This window comes from Pleurodeles waltl, chromosome 2_2 (genome assembly GCF_031143425.1).
Source record: "Pleurodeles waltl isolate 20211129_DDA chromosome 2_2, aPleWal1.hap1.20221129, whole genome shotgun sequence".
NCBI classification, from domain to species: domain Eukaryota; kingdom Metazoa; phylum Chordata; class Amphibia; order Caudata; family Salamandridae; genus Pleurodeles; species Pleurodeles waltl.
The window spans coordinates 1,167,499,216-1,167,519,939 of NC_090439.1; the positions used below are offsets into that span (position 1 = coordinate 1,167,499,216).

General features: G+C 50.7%; 1 protein-coding gene across 2 annotated transcripts in view; it reads left to right on the forward strand.

The window, feature by feature from the left end:
- Window positions 1–20,724, forward strand: part of LOC138283026 (E3 ubiquitin-protein ligase TRIM11-like) — a 173,828-nt gene that overhangs the window by 89,290 nt on the left and 63,814 nt on the right. For both annotated transcript variants that reach the window (XM_069221144.1, XM_069221145.1), the window contains exon 3: window positions 4,251–4,481. In XM_069221144.1, coding sequence (XP_069077245.1) covers window positions 4,251–4,481 — 231 coding nt within the window. The remainder of the gene's footprint in view (window positions 1–4,250; window positions 4,482–20,724) is intronic.

The window sequence follows — 20,724 nt, forward strand, 5'->3', positions numbered from 1 at the left end:
CCAGGCCAGCCTCCTACAGTGGAGTTCTAAGAACAGCCACCTTTCCTGGGGAGACATTTCTGGGACCTCAGACCTCACATGTAGTACAGCAGGAATTACCTTATCTTGTGTTGCAGTGTGGGCTTAAAATTGTCTGGAATCCTTTGCATACCTTCTCCTTCTGAGCTGTCTATTTTCCATAAAAGGGCATCTCCTATGCCTCTTCTGAGCATTCGGTCAGGTCACTCCTTTGAAGCACGGTCAAGGGCGCCCAATGTGGCAGACTGGTTGTATATTCCTGGTTGATGTAGCTACACCAACCATGGTTTTCTCAAGAATCTCCCAGTCATTACTTGTGTGTTGCTCCTGGCGTCTAGTCAGGAAAGCTTGTCACAGTCACTGGAAGTTAGTTTTTTCAAATTGCAGACAGATGTAGGAAGTTGGCTCTGTATGTACTATTTCAAAGTAAGAAATAGCATGCACAGAGTCCAAGGGTTCCCCTTAGAGGTAAGATAGTGGCAAAAAAGAGATAATTCTAAAGCTCTATTTTGTGGTAGTGTGGTCGAGCAGTAGGCTTATCAGAGGGTAGTGTTAAGCATTTGTTGTACATACACACATGCAATAAATGAGGAACACAAACTCAAAGACAATTCCAGGCCAATAGGTTTTTGTATAGAAAAATATATTTTCTTAGTTTATTTTAAGAACCACAGGTTCAAGATTTACACACAATACTTTAAATAAAAGGTATTTCACTCAGGTATCTTTGGAACTTTGAATCAACAAAATAGCATGTACAGCTTTGGCAAAAAATAGCAATAAGCTATTTTAAAACTAGACACAGTGCAAAATTCAACAGTTCCTGGGGGAGGTAAGTATGTGTTAGTTTTTCAGGTAAGTAAAGCACTTACAGGGTTCAAAGTTGGGTCCAAGGTAGCCCACTGTTGGGGGTTCAGGACAACCCCAAAGTTAACACACCAGCAGCTCAGGGCCGGTCAGGTGCAGAGGTCAAAGTGGTGCCCAAAACGCATAGGCTTCAATGGAGAAGGGGGTGCCCCGGTTCCAGTCTGCCAGCAGGTAAGTACCCGCGACTTCGGAGGGCAGACCAGCGGGGTTTTGTAGGGCGCCGGGGGGGACACAAGGTAGCACAAAAAGTACACCCTCAGCAGCACAAGGGCGGCCGGGTGCAGAGTGCAAACAGGCGTCAGGTTTGCAATTGGTTTCAATGGGAGACCGAGGGGTCTCTTCAGCGATGCAGGCAAGGGGGGGGGGGCTCCTTGGGGTAGCCACCACCTGGGCAAGGGAGAGGGCCACCTGGGGGTCGCTTCTGCACTGGAGGTCGGATCCTTCAGGTCCTGGGGGCTGCGGGTGCAGTGTCTTTACCAGGCGTCGGGTTCTTTCAAGCAGGCAGTCGCGGTCAGGGTGTGCCTCTGGATTCCCTCTGCAGGGGTCGCTGTGGGGGCTCAGGGGAGGGTAACTCTGGCTACTCACGGGCTCACAGTCGCCGGGGAATCCTCCCTGTAGTGTTGTTTCTCCGCAGGTCGAGCCAGGGGCGTCGGGTGCAGAGTGGAAAGTCTCACGCTTCCGGCAGGAAACGTGGAGTCCTTTAAAAGTTGTTTCTTTGTTGCAAGTTTCAGTCTTTGTGGAACAGGGCCGCTGTCCTCGGGAGTTCTTGGTCCTTTTAGATGCAGGGTAGTCCTCTGAGGCTTCAGAGGTCGCTGGACCCTGGGGGACGCATCGCTGTTGCAGTTTTTCTCGAAGTGGGGAGACAGGCTGGTAGGGCTGGGGCCAAAGCAGTTGGTGTCTCCGTCTTCTCTGCAGGGCTTCAGGTCAGCAGTCCTTTTTCGTCTTCAGGTTGCAGGAATCTAGTTTCCTAGGTTCTGGGGAGCCCCTAAATACTGAATTTAGGGGTGTGTTTAGGTCTGGGAGGGCAGTAGCCAGGGTGGCTACACCCACTTTGTGCCTCCTCCCTGAGGGGAGGGGGGCACATCCCTATTCCTATTGGGGGAATCCTCCAAAATCAAGATGGGGGATTTCTAAAGGCAGGGGTCACCTCAGCTCAGGACACCTTAGGGGCTGTCCTGACTGGTGGGTGACTCCTCCTTGTTTTTCTCATTATCTCCCCTGGACTTGCCGCCAAAAGTGGGGGCTGTGTCCAGGGGGCGGGCATCTCCACTAGCTGGAGTGCCCTGGGGCATTGTAACACGAAGCCTGAGCCTTTGAGGCTCACTGATAGGTGTTACAGTTCCTGCAGGGGGGAGGTGTGAAGCACCTCCACCCAGAGCAGGCTTTTGTTTCTGTCCTCAGAGAGCACAAAGGCCCTCACCACATGGGGTCAGAAACTCGTCTCTCAGCAGCAGGCCGGCACAGACAAGTCAGTCCTGCACTGAACAATTTGGTAAAATACAGGTGGCATCTCTAAGATGCCCTCTGTGTGCATTTTTAAATACATTCAACACTGGCATCAGTGTGGGTTTATTATTCTGAGAAGTTTGATACCAAACTTCCCACTATTCAGTGTAGCCATTATGGAGCTGTGGAGTTCGTTTTTGACAAACTCCCAGACCATATACTTCATATGGCCACCACTGTACTTACAATGTCTAAGATTTGGCTTAGACACTGTAGGGGCATATTGCTCGTGCAGCTATGCTCTCACCTGTGGTATAGTGCACCCTGCCTTAGGGCTGTAAGGCCTGTTAGAGGGGTGACTTACATATGCCACAGGCAGTATTTTGTGTGCATGGCATCCTGAGGGGCATGCCATGTCGACTTTGCCTTTATCTCCCCACCAACACACACCATCTGCAATGGCAGTGTGCATGTATTAGGTGAGGGGTCCCTTAGGGTGGCACAACATATGCTGCAGCCCTTAGGGACCTTCCCTGGTCACAGGGCCCTTAGTACCACTGGTACCTTTTACAAGGGACTTATCTGTGTGCCAGGGGTGTGCCAATTGTGGAAACAATGGTACATTTTAGGTGAACGAACACTGGTGCTGGGGCCAGGTTAGCAGGGTCCCAGCACACTTCTCAGTCAAGTCAGCATCCGTATCAGGCAAAAAGTGGGGGGTAACTGCAACAGGGAGCCATTTCCTTACAACAGACAATTGTGTATTCCTGCAGCTTAGTTCTGAGTCTGGTTTAGAGCACTTTGCACCATTTTGAATTTTTCATACAGATTTTTCAAGCCAGAGTCTTTGTCTTAAAGCCCATGGGATCAATTTAAATCTGATAGAAAGTGTTCGGCCAAGGTGGAAGCCGATGGTATGGTTTTAAGAAGAGAAAAATGGGCTATATTGGAAAAGGACTCAATGATGAATTTAATAAATAGATATCCTCCTGCAGGTGGTGATGTAAGGATAAAAGCAGTTGACATCCTGTGCCATAGTTCAGGTGGTACAGGCTAGATATAAATTGATTGGATTGCATTAATTTTACTTAAATGGGAAATTCCCCAAGCCAGAAAATAAAGCTCAACATCCTTAGTTACAGATGGCCACCAGAAGGATCGCTGTCCTAACACGAGTGGCTGTAGGTCCTCTGTGGCAGGCTACGGCAGTGTCATTACACATTCACAAACCCTCTTCCTGATGTTCCTTGGTAGGAGTGAGTAGAGGCTGTTGTTGAACTTACATATCTTCTTGGACAGTCAGTGATTCAGTTAAGTCTTTAACAACCTTAGGAATAAACTGAGAATGAGCGAGATACATGTCTGCAAATGTTGTACAGCATCAGTTATTTGATTGGGTTGAATGATTGCTTGAACAAAGGTGATTGGATATCTTTGTGACGCCGCATCAGCAAGTGTGTTCTTGGACCGAGGAATATAAGTAATGAAGAAGATGTACTGAACAAAGCATCTGTGACTGTTCTCACATTGTCAATTACAGAGGTTCTCTACGTTTCTATGATGAGTTTGAATCTCAAATGATCTTGTATTCAGATTTACGGATGTCTCCATTGTGTGTAGATGAGTTTCATTGCAAGAAGTTTTATAAGTCTGTGTAGTTCCGTTCACATTCTTAATAGGTAAGAAAGGTAGAAGATCGAGTATTTGTAATCCTGAGATTGCAAATCATTTGTCATTAGACTGTCCAATTCTATTAACTTCCTGAAACATATAATTATCACTATATTCAAGCGATTCAACATCAGGTTTCTTGTTTCAGTCGTCATCTTTCTTGAATATCTTGAGAGGGAAGGAAGGGGTGGGCTCTCTGTCACTGGAAGCTTCCCAGAATCTAACCATCATTTCTTTGATGCTGACAGAACAAGGTGAGAGCCGAGAAGCAGAAAATTGAGTCTGAGATTGAACAGCTGCGCCAGCTCCTGAGAGATAAAGAGCAAACACTGTACAGGGAACTGGAGGAGTTGGAGAAGAAAATTACCATGGTAGAAAATGCAAATATCTCCAAACTGTCCAATCAAATTACCTCTCTCAACGCCCTGATAGCAGATCTAGAGAAAAAATGCAAGGAACCAGCCTTGGACCTCCTGAAGGTGAGACACTGCTTCGTAAATACAAGACAATACAGAAGTGCTCCATTCATATTATGAGTGATGCGTTGAATGTACGTGAGAACATGCATGATCAACATACAGGGTCCATTTACAGCGACCTGTATTCTGACAACCCACTATAACATACAGACAAGTTAGACTAACTGCAAATGCTTCTCTTCTGACAGCCCAGCGCAATGTACAGGCAGGTCCAGTGTAGGAAGTTGGCTCTGTATGCACTATTTCAAAGTAAGGAATAGTATGCACAGAGTCCAAGGGTTCCCCTTAGAGGTAAGATAGTGGCAAAAAGAGATAATACTAATGCTCTATTTTGTGGTAGTGTGGTCGAGCAGTAGGCTTATCAAAGAAGTAGTGTTAAGCATTTGTTGTACATACACAAGCAATAAATGAGGAACACACACTCAGAGACAATTCCAGGCCAATAGGTTTTTGTATCTAAAAATATATTTTCTTAGTTTATTTTAAGAACCACAGGTTCAAGATTTACATGTAATACTTCAAATGGAAGGTATTGCAGGTAGGTACTTTAGGAACTTTGAATTAGCAAAATGGCATATACAGTTTTCACATAAATCACATATAGCTATTTTAAAACTAGACACAGTGCAATTCTCAACAGTTCCTGGGGAGAGTAAGAGTTTGTTAGCTTTTGCAGGTAAGTAAACCACCTACGGGGTTCAAGTTTGGGTCCAAAGTAGCCCACCATTGGGGGTTCAGAGCAACCCCAAAGTTACCACACCAGCAGCTCAGGGCCGGTCAGGTGCAGAGGTCAAAGTGGTGCCCAAAACGCATAGCCTTCAATGGAGAAGGGGGTGCCCCGGTTCCAGTCTGCCAGCAGGTAAGTACCCGCGTCTTCGGAGGGCAGACCAGGGGGGTTTTGTAGGGCACCGGGGGAGAGACAAGTCCACACAGAAAGTACACCCTCAGCAGCATGGGGGCGGCCGGGTGCAGTGTGCAAACACGCGTCAGGTTTTCAATAGAAAGCAATGGGAGACCAAGGGGTCTCTTCAGCGATGCAGGCAGGAAAGGGGGGGGCTCCTCGGGGTAGCCACCACCTGGGCAAGGGAGAGGGCCTCCTGGGGGTCACTCCTGCACTGGAGTTCGGATCCTTCAGGTCCTGGGGGCTGCGGTTGCAGAGTCTTTACCAGGCGTCGGATCTTAGAAGCAGGCAGTCACGGTCAGGGGGAGCCTCGGGATTCCCTCTGCAGGCATCGCTGTGGGGGCTCAGGGGGGGCAACTCTGGCTACTCACGGTCTCGCAGTCACCGGGGAGTCCTCCCTGAAGTGACCTTCTTGACCTGATTTCGGTCAAGAGCTCGCACCCCCATGTCCGCAGCACCACCCTGCTGTGTCCGTGTCCCTGAATCCCGCCCACGCTGCTGCTAGCGTGTTCGAGGCCCTCCTCCACCCGCAGGCATCCCCTGCGCCTCATCCCTGGTGTCTAGTGGGCTTCTGGTAAGCGTCGCTAGAATTGTGTGCATTGTGCCGTTTTCACCGTTTTTCAGCGTATTTGTGACTGTATTCTGTATTCTGTGCCTTGCTTTTTGTGCTCATTTGCTTCCACTTGCGCTTTTTAAAACTTGTGCTTTTAAAACTTTTGTTCCGCTTTTTCGCCCCTTGTGCGCTCCCCCTAGCCGCTTTTCCCTGCCGCTGCCTCCCTGCTGTGAGAAGGTAGCCTCTTTCTAGCCTTGTTACCCCCACTTTTGGCCTGTTTGTGAGTGTATGTCAGGGTGTTTGTCACTGTTTTCACTGTCTCACTGGGATCCTGATAGCCAGGCCCCAGTGCTCATAGTGAAAACACTATGTTTTCAGTATGGTTGTTATGTGTCACTGGGATCCTGCTGGTCAGGACCCCAGTGCTCATAGGTTTGTGGCCTATATGTATGTGTCACTGGGACCCTGTCACACAGGGCCCCAGTGCTCATAGGTGTGCATGTACATGTTCCCTGTGTGGTGCCTAACTGTCTCACTGAGGCTCTGCTAACCAGAACCTCAGTGGTTATGCTCTCTCATTACTTTTAAATTGTCACTAACAGGCTAGTGACCATTTTTACCAATTTACATTGGCTTACTGGAACACCCTTATAATTCCCTAGTATATGGTACTGAGGTACCCAGGGTATTGGGGTTCCAGGAGATCCCTATGGGCTGCAGCATTTCTTTTGCCACCCATAGGGAGCCCTGACAATTCTTACACAGGCCTGCCACTGCAGCCTGAGTGAAATAACGTCCACGTTATTTCACAGCCATTTTACACTGCACTTAAGTAACTTATAAGTCACCTATATGTCTAACCTTTACCTGGTAAAGGTTAGGTGCAAAGTTACTTAGTATGGGGGCACCCTGGCACTAGCCAAGGTGCCAGCACATTGTTCAGAGCCAATTCCCTGAACTTTGTGAGTGCGGGGACACCATTACACGCGTGCACTACATATAGGTCACTACCTATATGTAGCTTCACCATGGTAACTCCGAATATGGCCATGTAACATGTCTATGATCATGGAATTGCCCCCTCTATGCCATCCTGGCATTGTTGGTACAATTCCATGATCCCAGTGGTCTGTAGCACAGACCCTGGTACTGCCAGACTGCCCTTCCTGGGGTTTCACTGCAGCTGCTGCTGCTGCCAACCCCTCAGACAGGCAGCTGCCCTCCTGGGGTCCAGCCAGGCCTGGCCCAGGATGGCAGAACAAAGAACTTCCTCTGAGAGAGGGTGTGACACCCTCTCCCTTTGGAAAATGGTGTGAAGGCAGGGGAGGAGTAGCCTCCCCCAGCCTCTGGAAATGCTTTGTTGGGCACAGAGGTGCCCAATTCTGCATAAGCCAGTCTACACCGGTTCAGGGACCCCTTAGCCCCTGCTCTGGCGCGAAACTGGACAAAGGAAAGGGGAGTGACCACTCCCCTGACCTGCACCTCCCCTGGGAGGTGTCCAGAGCTCCTCCAGTGTGCTCCAGACCTCTGCCATCTTGGAAACAGAGGTGCTGCTGGCACACTGGACTGCTCTGAGTGGCCAGTGCCACCAGGTGACGTCAGAGACTCCTTGTGATAGGCTCCTTCAGGTGTTAGTAGCCTCTCCTCTCTCCTAGGTAGCCAAACCCTCCTTTCTGGCTATTTAGGGTCTCTGTCTCTGGGGAAACTTTAGATAACGAATGCATGAGCTCAGCCGAGTTCCTCTGCATCTCCCTCTTCACCTTCTGATAAGGAATCGACCGCTGACCGCGCTGGAAGCCTGCAAACCTGCAACATAGTAGCAAAGACGACTACTGCAACTCTGTAACGCTGATCCTGCCACCTTCTCGACTGTTTTCCTGCTTGTGCATGCTGTGGGGGTAGTCTGCCTCCTCTCTGCACCAGAAGCTCCGAAGAAATCTCCCGTGGGTCGACGGAATCTTCCCCCTGCAACCGCAGGCACCAAAAAGCTGCATTACCGGTCCCTTGGGTCTCCTCTCAGCACGACGAGCGAGGTCCCTCGAATCCAGCGACGCTGTCCAAGTGACCCCCACAGTCCAGTGACTCTTCAGTCCAAGTTTGGTGGAGGTAAGTCCTTGCCTCACCTCGCTGGGCTGCATTGCTGGGAACCGCGACTTTGCAAGCTACTCCGGCCCCTGTGCACTTCCGGCGGAAATCCTTCGTGCACAGCCAAGCCTGGGTCCACGGCACTCTAACCTGCATTGCACGACTTTCTAAGTTGGTCTCCGGCGACGTGGGACTCCTTTGTGCAACTTCGGCGAGCACCGTTTCACGCATCCTCGTAGTGCCTGTTTCTGGCACTTCTCCGGGTGCTACCTGCTTCAGTGAGGGCTCTTTGTCTTGCTCGATGTCCCCTCTCTCTGCAGGTCCAACTTGCGAGCTCCTGGTCCCTCCTGGGCCCCAGCAGCGTCCAAAAACGCCAAACGCACGATTTGCGTGTAGCAAGGCTTGTTGGCGTCCTTCCGGCGGAAAAACACTTCTGCACGACTCTCCAAGGCGAGACGGATCCGTCCACCAAAGGGGAAGTCTCTAGCCCTTTTCGTTCCTGCAGAAACCTCAGCTTCTTCTGTCCAGTCGAAGCTTCTTTGCACCCGCAGCTGGCATTTCCTGGGCATCTGCCCATCTCCGACTTGCTTGTGACTTTTGGACTTGGTCCCCTTGTTCCACAGGTACCCTAGATTGGAAATCCACAGTTGTTGCATTGCTGGTTTGTGTCTTTCCTGCATTATTCCTCTAACACGACTCTTTTGTCCTTAGGGGAACTTTAGTGCACTTTGCACTCACTTTCCAGGGTCTTGGGGAGGGTTATTTTTCTAACTCTCACTATTTTCTAATAGTCCCAGCGACCCTCTACAAGGTCACATAGGTTTGGGGTCCATTCGTGGTTCGCATTCCACTTCTGGAGTATATGGTTTGTGTTGCCCCTATCCCTATGTTTCCCCATTGCATCCTATTGTAACTATACATTGTTTGCACTGTTTTCTAAGACTATACTGCATATTTTTGCTATTGTGTATATATATCTTGTGTATATTTCCTATCCTCTCACTGAGGGTACACTCTAAGATACTTTGGCATATTGTCATAAAAATAAAGTACCTTTATTTTTAGTATAACTGTGTATTGTGTTTTCTTATGATATTGTGCAGGTGACACTTGTGGTACTGTAGTAGCTTCACACGTCTCCTAGTTCAGCCTAAGCTGCTCTGCTAAGCTACCATTATCTATCAGCCTAAGCTGCTAGACACCCTATACACTAATAAGGGATAACTGGGCCTGGTGCAAGGTGCAAGTACCCCTTGGTACTCACTACAAGCCAGTCCAGCCTCCTACACCTGCGGCCCACCCCCATTCGCCGCGCCCTCCCGCCCCCCAGCTGCTCCTCCCTCCCCCCTCCCTTCTTAATGGCTGGCACTGCGCGTCAAGGGTGAGCGACCTCTGACCTGATTTTGGTCAAGAGCTTGCACCCCCACGTCCGCAGCACCACCCTGCTGTGTCCGTGTCCCTGACCCCCACCCACGCTGCTGCTAGCGTGTTCAAGGCCCTCCTCCACCCGCAGGCATCCCCTGCACCTCATCCCTGGTGTCTAGTGGGCTTCTGGTAAGCGTTGCTAGACTTGTGTGCATTGTGCCGTTTTCACAGTTTTTCAGCGTATTTGTGACTGTATTCTGTGCCTTGCTTTTTGTGCTTATTTGCTTCCACTTGCGCTTTTTAAAACTTGTGCTTTTAAAACTTTTGTTCCGCTTTTTCGCCCCTTGTGCGCTCCCCCTAGCCGTTTTTCCCTGCCGCTGCCTCCCTGCGGCCCGCCCCACCTCGCGCCCTCATTCGCCGCGCCCTCCTGCCCCCCAGCTGCTCCTCCCTCCCCCCTCTCTTCTTAATGGCTGGCGCTGCGCGTCGAGGTTGAGCGACCGCTGACCTGATTTAGGTCAAGAGCTCGCACCCCCACGTCTGCAGCACCACCCTGCTGTGTCCGTGTCCCTGACCCCCGCCCACGCTGCTGCTAGCGTGTTCGAGGCCCTCCTCCACCCGCAGGCATCCCCGGCGCCTCATCTCTGGTGTCCAGTGGGCTTCTGGTAAGCGTCGCTAGACTTGTGTGCATTGTGCCGTTTTCACCAGTTTTTCAGCGTATTTGTGACTGTATTTTGTATTCTGTGCCTTGCTTTTTGTGCTTATTTGCTTCCACGTGTGCTTTTTAAAACTTGTGCTTTTAAAACTTTTGTTTCGCTTTTTCGCCCCTTGTGCGCTCCCTCTAGCCGCTTTTCCCTGCCGCTGCCTCCCTGCGGCCCCACCCCCTCGCGCCCCCATTCGCCGCGCCCTCCCGCCCCCCAGCTGCTCCTCCCTCCCTTCTTAATAACTGGCGCTGCGCGTCCGCACCACTGGCGCGCCAGAGGCAAGTCTGCCTGCGCCCGTCTGCGCCTGGACCGCGCCCAGCGCCACCCCCCCTGGTCCGCACGACCCCTGCACCACCAGACACCGCTACTCGGCCAACCAGCTCATCGCCCTCAACCCCGGCCGCTCCACACATGCTTCCAGTCATCTCCGAAGAACACCAAGGGACCATTCTCCTGCCACCCATGCAACTTCACCTTTCGACAGAACAAGGAAACCTGCAACAACTGCAACCAACCACCTCCACTGCATACTCCTCAACACACGCTCCGCACGCAAGCATGCCATCGAGCTCTGGGACCTGCTCGACACCACCGCCCCTGACGTAGCCTTCCTGACCGAAACTTGGTGGAACGACTCCTCAGCACCTGACATCGCCATAGCCATCCCGGACGGCTACAAGATCACCAGGAGGGATCGCCCCAATGGAATCGGAGGAGGAATAGCCATCGCCCACAAATCCACCCTCAAAATCCACACCCACATGGAGGACACCCTCAAGACCGCCGAACACCTTCACTTCCGGATCCACACTGACCCCAACACCACTCTCAGGGGAACGCTCATCTACCGACCCCCCAGACCACGAGCACCCTTCAGCGACTCCATCGCCGACCTCACGAGCACCCACGCGCTCACCTCTACGGACTACATCCTCCTTGGAGACCTCAATTTCCACCTGGAGAACAACAACAACGCCAATACCACATCTCTGATCAACAACCTCTCCAACCTCGGCCTCAGACAACTGGTCAACACACCCACCCACATCGCCGGCCACACGCTTGATCCGATCTTCTCCGCAAGCAACCACGTCACCTTTAACCACACCACCGAACTCGACTGGACCGACCACCACTGCATCCACTTCACATTCAAGAAGCACATCGAACACCACCGCACCCAACCACCACCACACCGTCGCTGGAGCAAAGTCACCGAAGACCAGCTGACCAGCACCCTCGCCCAGAACCCGCCCACCGACTCCACCAACCCAGACGCTGTCACCCTCAACCTACATCAGTGGGTCAACGACTGTGCCAACACCCTCGCACCACTCAAGAGATCCACCGACAACCAAGAAAGAAAAAAAGCCGCCTGGTTCACTGACGAACTACTCACCTCCAAACACACCTGCCAGAAACTAAAGAAGAAATGGCTCCTCGAACACACACCCGACAGCCTTGCAGCCCACAAGGAGGCCACCTGAAAGCACCACCAGCTAATCAGACTCGCCAAACGTTCCCACTTCACAGAACGCCTGAACAACAACGCACACGACAGCAAAGAACTCTTCTGCATCGTGAAAGAGCTCTCCAACCCTAGCGCCAACGTCAACGACATCCCACCATCCCAAGAACTCTGCGACGCCCTGTCCACCTTCTTCTATCAGAAGATCGCCGACATCCACAACAGCCTCAACACCATGCCTCCGCCAGACCCCACCCCGACAGCTCCACCTGCACCAACCGCCTGACCGCCTGGACCCACGTAGACGACTCTGAAACTCGCAAGATCATGAACTCCATCCACTCAGGATCCCCTTCAGACCCATGCCCCCACCACATTTACAACAAAGCCGACTCCACCATCGCCCCCCAACTTCGAAAGGTCATCAACTTATTTTTCGAAACCGCAACTTTTCCGGAAAGCTGGAAACACGCTGAAATTCACGCCCTCCTCAAGAAACCCAAGGCAGACCCCAACGACCTCAAAAACGTACGTCCGATCTCCCTCCTCGCCTACCCGGCGAAGGTCACCGAGAAGATCGTCAACGCTCAGCTCACCCACCTCCTCGAGGACAACTCCATCCTGGACCCCTACCAGTCCGGTTTCAGACGCAACCACATCACCGAGACTGCTCTCCTCGCTGCCACAGATGACATCAGACAGCAAATGGACAACGGCGAAACATCAGCCCTCATCCTCCTGGACGTATCCGCAGTCTTCGACACAGTTTGCCACTGCACCCTATTAACACGCCTCCACGAAGCCGGAGTACAAGAAAAAGCCCTCAACTGGATCTCCTCATTCCTCTCCGGCAGAACCCAGAGAGTCCGACTCCCACCCTTCCGCTCCGAAGCCACCAACATCATCTGCGGCGTACCCCAAGGCTCCTCACTAAGCCCGACGCTGTTCAACGTCTACATGGCCCCCCTCGCACAACTGGCCCATCAGCACAACCTCAACATTCTCTCCTATGCCGACGACACTCAGCTCATCCTCTCCCTCACCAAAGATCCACACACCGCCAAAGCCAACCTAAACGAGGGAATGAAGTCCATTACCGAGGGGATGAGAAAGAGCCGCCTGAAGTTGAACTCCGACAAGACGGAGGTCCTCATCCTCGTACGCACCCCCTCAGCCTGGGATGACTCCTGGTGGCCCACCGCGCTGGGACCCCCGCCAACACCAGCCAACCACGCACGCATCCTGGGTTTCGTCCTCGACTCCGCTCTCACCATGTCCAAGTCCATGTCCAAGCAGTTTCCTCCTCCTGCTACAACACCCTCCGCATGCTCCGTAGAATCTACAAATGGATCCTGACGGAAACCAGAAAAACGGTGACCCAGGCCCTCGTCAGCAGTAGACTAGACTATGGCAACGCACTCTACACAGGCATTCCAGCAAAAGACATCCGACGCCTCTAACGCATCCAAAACGCCTCCGCCCGACTGGTCCTCGACGTACCCCGCCGCTGCCACATCTCCCACCACCTGAAAGACCTCCACTGGCTCCCCGTAGACAAGAGGATCACCTTCAAGCTCCTCACCCACGCTACCTGAACAACAGACTCAACTTCTACGCCCCCTCCCGCCAACTCCGCTCCACCAACCTCGCCATTGTTCCCAGCATCCAGCACAAGACCTCCGGTGGCAGATCCTTCTCCTACCTTGCCGCCAAGACCTGGAACACTCTCCCGACCTCCCTGCGGCAGACCCAGGAACTGCTCGCCTTCAGGAGACTTCTTAAGACCTGGCTCTTCGACCAATAGCAGCACCCCCTCCCTCCCTTCAGCGCCTTGAAACCCTAACGGGTACGTAGTGTGTTTTACAAATATTGTGATTGATTGATTGATTGATTGTTCTCCACAAGTCGAGCCGGGGGCGTCGGGTGCAGAGTGTCAAGTCTCACGCTTCCGGCGGGAAACGCAAGTTGTTTTAAAGTTGCTCCTTTGTTACAAAGTTGCAGTCTTGGGTGAACAGAGCCGCTGTCCTCAGGAGTTCTTGGTCCTTCTAGATGCAGGGCAGTCCTCTGAGGATTCAGAGGTCGTTGGTCCCTGGGGAGAGCGTCGCTGGAGCAGTGTCTTTAGAAGTGGGGAGACAGGCCGGTAGGGCTGGGGCCAAAGCAGTTGGTGTCTCCGTCTTCTCTGCAGGGTTTTTCAGCTTAGCAGTCCTCTTCTTCTTAGGTTGCAGGAATCTGAGTTCCTAGGTTCTGGGGAGCCCTTATATACTAAATTTAAGGGCGTGTTTAGGTCTGGGGGGTTAGTAGCCAATGGCTACTAGCCCTGAGGGTGGGTACACCCTCTTTGTGCCCCCTCCCAAGGGGAGGGGGGCACATTCCTATCCCTATTGGGGGAATCCTCCATCTGCAAGATGGAGGATTTCTAAAAGTCAGAGTCACGTCAGCTCAGGACAGCTTAGGGGCTGTCCTGACTGGCCAGTGACTCCTCCTTGTTTTTCTCATTATCTCCTCCGGCCTTGCCGCCAAAAGTGGGGCCGTGGCCGGAGGGGGCGGTCAACTCCACTAGCTGGAGTGCCCTGGGGGGCTGTAACAAAGGGGGAGAGCCTTTGAGGCTCACCGCCAGGTGTTACAGTTCCTGCAGGGGGAGGTGATAAGCATCTACACCCAGTACAGGCTTTGTTACTAGCCACAGAGTGACAAAGGCACTCTCCCATGTGGCCAGCAACATGTCTGGTGTGTGGCAGGCTGCTAGAACTAGTCAGCCTACACAGATAGTCGGTTAAGGTTTCAGGGGGCACCTCTAAGGTGCCCTCTGGGGTGTATGTTACAATAAAATGTACACTGGCATCAGTGTGCATTTATTGTGCTGAGAAGTTTGATACCAAACTTCACAGTTTTCAGTGTAGCCATTATGGTGCTGTGGAGTTCGTGCATGACAGACTCCCAGACCATATACTCTTATGGCTACCCTGCACTTACAATGTCTAAGGAGTTGATTAGACACTGTGGGGGCACAGTGCTCATGCACTGGTGCCCTCACCTGTGGTATAGTGCACCCTGCCTTAGGGCTGTAAGGCCTGCTAGAGGGGTGACTTATCTATACTGCATAGGCAGTGTGAGGTTGGCATGGCACCCTGAGGGGAGTGCCATGTCGACTTACTTGTTTTGTCCTCACCAGCACACACAAGCTGGCAACCAGTGTGTCTGTGCTGAGTGAGTGGTGCCCGGGGTGGCATAAGACATGCTGCATCCCTTAGAGACCTTCCCTGGCATCAGGGTCCTTGGTACTAGAGGTACCAGTTACAAGGGACTTATCTAGATGCCAGGGTGTGCCAATTGTGGAAACAAAAGTACAGGTTAGGGAAAGAACACTGGTGCTGGGGCCTGGTTAGCAGGCCTCAGCACACTTTCAAATCAAAACTTAGCATCAGCAAAGGCAAAAAGTCAGGGGGTAACCATGCCAAGGAGGCATTTCCTTACATCCAGTATAGAGCAAACTCCTTCTATACTGACAGTCCGACACGGTATAAAGAATATGATAGGATGGGTTATGTGACTCCATTCAGAATATCAGACTCTTCTCTATCATGTGACCTCTTTAGGAATATCACAGACCGGTCTGTGTCATGTGATCCCATTCAGAATATCAGACTATGCTCTCCTGTCACCTGCTACAGAATATCAGACTTTGCAGTCTCGGGTGACCCTATTCAGAATTGTAAATTCTCCGCTGTACCGTTTCACCCCTTTCAGAATATCAAATATTACAGACTGTGCTATCCTGTGACCTTGTTCAAAATATCAGACTCTGTACCATGTTGTGTCGCCAGATTCAAAGTGTCACAGATGGTGCTGTGCCCTGAGCCAGTATTCAGAATATCACAGATTGTGCCCTGTCACACGGCCCTTTTTGAATTATTGCAGGCTGGGCTGCATTATTTAACCTATTGTCTTGCATCATGTGATCCCACTCAGCATATCACAGACTGTCATGTGATCCCATTCAGAAACTCACAAGCTGTACTTCATCACATGACCCCCTTCAGAATATCACACTGTGCTCTGTCGCGTGACCTCATTCAGAATGTGTTTATAGATTAATTTTTATTGTTACAAATTTCATACGGATTTCAAAGAATAACCATTCTTAAAACAATGTAAAATATAAATATATTTCAGTTCTATTCCTAAACTTAATTATCATAATATTGACACATTTGTACATTCCTAATTATCAATGGAACTTTAACGAATAGAGTGAGCACTGGTTACGTTCATTTACTGGATGAGACTGAATATAACTACTACAGTGTATGTAGTTTTAGTCAATCCCGCTAGCACGTCCCACCTTCCCTTATTTACATTTAACGACAAACCGTGAGTGTGCAGATTAAGAAAGAAGTTTCTCGTAGAACGGTCACATTGTGAATTATGGTTGTGTAATTTGGTGCAGCAGTATCAACAACAGTTTGAGGCTTTTTCACCAGCTTCAGTGCTGTTTATTAAAACTGCTGCAATTAAGCTCCATTTGTCGTGGTCTTAAAGATTTCCTAACCTGAATGAAAAATGTCCTAACTGTCATAATGGAAAGATTTCTTTCCATTAAGGACACGGAGGCGAGGAGTATGCTTTTCTTCCTTCGCTGTAATCAATAGCAGCCATATTCAAACTTTATGATAAACTACAAATCCCAAGAACCTTTGGGAATGGAACAGACAAAACATCAATCAAATTAGTCCATGACCAATCAGGCCCCAGCAGAGACCGATAAAGTCCATTGTCCATGTTGTGCCAGCCTCTTTCTTCACTCAAGATCAGCCACCGCACATCCATCATGAGTCCTGTTACCCAGTCTAAGTCTCTAGGAGGAAAGAGAAGCATCAATATTCCATCACCAGTTCTGAAGCTGGGGGAAACTGATTGGAAAATCCCAGGAACGTTTCAGAAGAGCTGTAAACCAGACTTGAGATCTCCAAAAAGGTGTGATCAACACTACTTCTGAATGTTGCCTCCTGATTTGCCCTGGGTGGTCATTGCAGATGGAGGGAATGCCTAACCTTTTGCCTTACTCCAGTCCTGAAGGAAGGCTTCTGTTGCTGCCACCAACTGGTCCGGTCTCTAACTGAAGAAGCGGGGTAGTTGGTGGTCCAGCCAGCACACTAAAGGTCTTCAGAGAAAGGTACCTGGCATACCTGAAGTTTGGCAAAGTTTCCACAGGCTAGAATCCCAAAGATGAAGGGAGAGCCTGATCGCTTCGCTTGCCCAGTGAGATATTCTGCATTGACAGAGATTTGATGGTCCAGGCAGTGCTGCCAATAATTGGAGCCTTGGAGCGAGTGCCCCCAGATGGTTGATATATTGGACCGCTGACACATTTTTCATCTTGAGGAGAACACACAACTGAATCTTGTTCTTCGTCCAACATCGTACCGTGAAAGAGCCAGTTAGAAGCTTCATTCAATTTCTGTTCTTGAGGAGACCCCTGTAGAAAACTCTCTGCATCTGGTGCCCCAACCTAAGCTGCTGGCATCCAATTATATAATGAGGTCTGGGGCTGAACCGAAAATCACTCTCCCATTCCATGCTTCTATGTTGTACAACCACCAGCCGATTTCTTTCAGCGCCCCATCTAAGAGAGATACCAGTTGGGAGTAAGTTAGTCCTTTCTTCAAATGAGAAGTCTTTAACCTCTGTAAGGTTCAGTTATGGACGGGCTCAGGAAGGATGGCCTAGATGGACGACGACAGACAGCCCACCAGGCGAGTGATCTACCCTCAGCGAGGTGTGAGGTTTGGCTATTGTCTTTCTCAACTTGTGTCGAATCTTCGCCACCTTCTGGGATGGAAGGCTATGGACAGTCGTAGTAGAGTCTATGATGAAGCCCAGGAAAGTTGCTCTCTGGCAAGGAACCGTTTATTACAAAGCCTACCCCCTCCAGAAGGTTAATGACTGAAGTTGGAGAGAGAGATGGCGTGGACATTGACCCATTATCGGCATGTCATCGAGGTAGATGATTGGGCGTATCCCCTGCGCCCTTAGATGTTCCACGACCGGTTTGAGAACCTTCGTGAAGCACTAGGGACATAGGAGACAAAGTGGAAAATGTTAACGTTTGTTGGCACCAAACATACTGGGGGAACGTTCAATGCCGGGAAAAAATTGGAATCGATGGGTACGTGTTTTTGAGGTCCAAGCAGACCAACCAGTCTGAGGGACGTAACACGTCTTTGAGGAAGTGGATCCCCACCACCTTGAAATCGTGGTAGACAACCCATTCAACCCATTCATTGAATTCCCAGTAGTTGATGACTGAGTGTTGTCCTTCATTGCTTTTGTCCACCAGAAAGATGTTGCCGATGAACCCATGGCGATGTGGGACCATCCGGCGAATAGCCCCTCTGTCCAGTAGGAAGAGACGTCCTCGTCCATGAGGGCTGCCTCTCGGGAGAAAAACTGAAGGGGTCAAGGCCATGGTTCCTGTTGAGGGACACCATAAATTTATGTTTGGAAATCGTGGGCCATTTGTAAAACCCAAGCATCTGCTGTAAAGGATCTCCAGGCATGGAGGAAACCCCCCGTCTGACCCCTCTTTTATAAGAGAGGAAGGATGAGCACTCAGCGGAACTGGAGGAAGCGGAGCTCCCTCTGAATCCTCTGCCCAGGATGTGTTGCCCTCTGGTGGGGTGGAAGTTGGTGAATCTGGTCTTGTCCTGAAAGGAACCTCGTCTGGAGTCTTGCCCGCTGGAAGGGTATTGGGAAAGTGCATGGCTAACCAAGCGGCCTCTGCTATGACCGGCCCTTTGGAAAACCCGAGAGTTGAAGACTTTTTTTATGGAGGACCTGGCCTAGTGTAGGGAGATGAAGGTGTTCACAAACTTACCCAACTCTTTGATAAAGGGTCCCCTTGGGCGATAAGCCCCACCTCCGAGGTCGCATTGCTCCGGTGCTTTGGGTAACCTTAATCAACAAGGAGTGGCAGCACTGTGTGGACGGCGTGCAATTGGCGTTACCTAAGAAGATGATAGCGTGCTGTGCCCACCCTAAAAGGGCCTCTGGTGAAATAAGGGCACTTGGGGCCTTGGAGTCTTCAGTCATATGAAGGATCTTGGTAAGGAGGCAATAGTATTCAAAAGCTTATACTGACAAGCCCTCCAGGAATGGATATGGTCTTTTTCGGGTCTTTTATTAATTTTGCCAGGGAAGTGGCCATTCTGGAGTCAATGTCAGGAGTCAGGGCGACTTTACCCTACAAGCCAGGGCAGTGACATTCAGCTGGAAAGCAACTGCAGGTTTCTTTCACCGCGGGCTTCCTAAGGTGACCCACCACATAGCTGGCTAGGTTTTCTGCCGGAGCAAGGGTAGAGGATGAATCGGGGTCAGGAAATGTCCAAGCCCTGGCCTCTGGGTTTGCAGAGTAAGGGATGGATGGATGCCAAGGTCTGGAGGACACTTCCTCATCATCTGAGTCCACAGGGGACTCATCATCTTGAGGGTCTTGGGAAATAGGGCATGGGAATTCCAGGGCTGGTTCAGTAGGACCCGGGATTGGGGTGTGGGTAGATAGCCAAGAAAGCTTACTTAAGGCGAGCAGAAACATCATAGTCATCGCCATCCTTGCGAGGAAGCTTGGCAGGCACATGGTCTGGATTTGGGGCAGAATGGAAGGTGCCTAAGATCCCAGAGGGTGCAGTGGGCTCCTTCATGGGATTAGAGATATGGGTGCAGACACGCGCAATTTGATCCACCAGATACTGTTCCAAGGAGCCCATGGCCCCAGCAACCGCCTGGTAAATTAAGGCATCTACTGCCTGTAGGAGGCTGGACTGGCTTGTAGTGAGTACCAAGGGGTACTTGCACCTTGCACCAGGCCCAGTTATCCCTTATTAGTGTATAGGGTGTCTAGCAGCATAGGCTGATAGATAATGGTAGCTAAGCAGAGCAGCTTAGGCTGAACTAGGAGACGAGTGAAGCTCCTACAGTACCACTAGTGTCACTTGCACAATATCATAAGAAAACACAATACACAGTTATACTAAAAATAAGGGTACTTTATTTTTATGACAATATGCCAAAGTATCTCAGAGTGTACCCTCACTGAGAGGATAGGAAATATACACAAGATATATATACACAATACCAGAAATATGCAGTAGTCTTAGAAAACAGTGCAAACAATGTATAGTTACAATAGGATGCAATGGGGACACATGGGGATAGGGGCAACACAAACCATATACTCCAAAAGTGGAATGCGAACCACGAATGGACCCCAAACCTATGTGACCTTGTAGAGGGTCGCTGGAACTATTAGAAAATAGTGAGAGTTAGAAAAATTACCCTCCCCAAGACCCTGAAAAGTGAGTGCAAAGTGCACTAAAGTTCCCCTAAGGACAAAGAAGTCGTGTTAGAGGAATAATGCAGGAAAGACACAAACCAACAATGCAACAACGATGGATTTCCAATCTTGGGTACCTGTGGAACAAGGGGACCAAGTCCAAAAGTCACAAGCAAGTCGGAGATGGGCAGATGCCCAGGAAATGCCAGCTGTGGGTGCAAAGAAGCTTCTACTGGACAGAAGAAGCTGAGGTTTCTGCAGGAACGAAAAGGGCTAGAGACTTCCCCTTCGGTGGACAGATCCCTCTCGCCGTGGAGAGTCGTGTAGAAGTGTTTTCCCGCCAGAAGAACGCCAACAAGCCTTGCTAGCTGCAAATCGTGCGGTTAGCGTTTTTGGACACTGCTGTGGCCCAGGAAGGACCAGGATGTCGCAAATTGCGCCAGGAGGTAGAGGGGACGTCGAGCAAGACAAGGAGCCCTCTCAGCAGCAGGTAGCACCCGGAGAAGTGCCAGAAACAGGCACTACGAGGATGTGTGAAACGGTGCTCACCCGAAGTTACACAAAGGAGTCCCACGTCGCCGGAGACCAACTTAGAAAGTCGTGCAATGCAGGTTAGAGTGCTGTGGACCCAGGCTTGGCTGTGCACAAAGGATTTCCGCCGGAAGTGCACAGGGGCCGGAGTAGCTGCAAAAGTCGCGGTTCCCAGCAATGCAGTCTAGCGAGGTGAGGCAAGGACTTACCTCCACCAAACTTGGACTGAAGAGTCACTGGACTGTGGGAGTCACTTGGACAGAGTTGCTGGATTCGAGGGACCTCGCTCGTCATGCTGAGAGGAGACCCA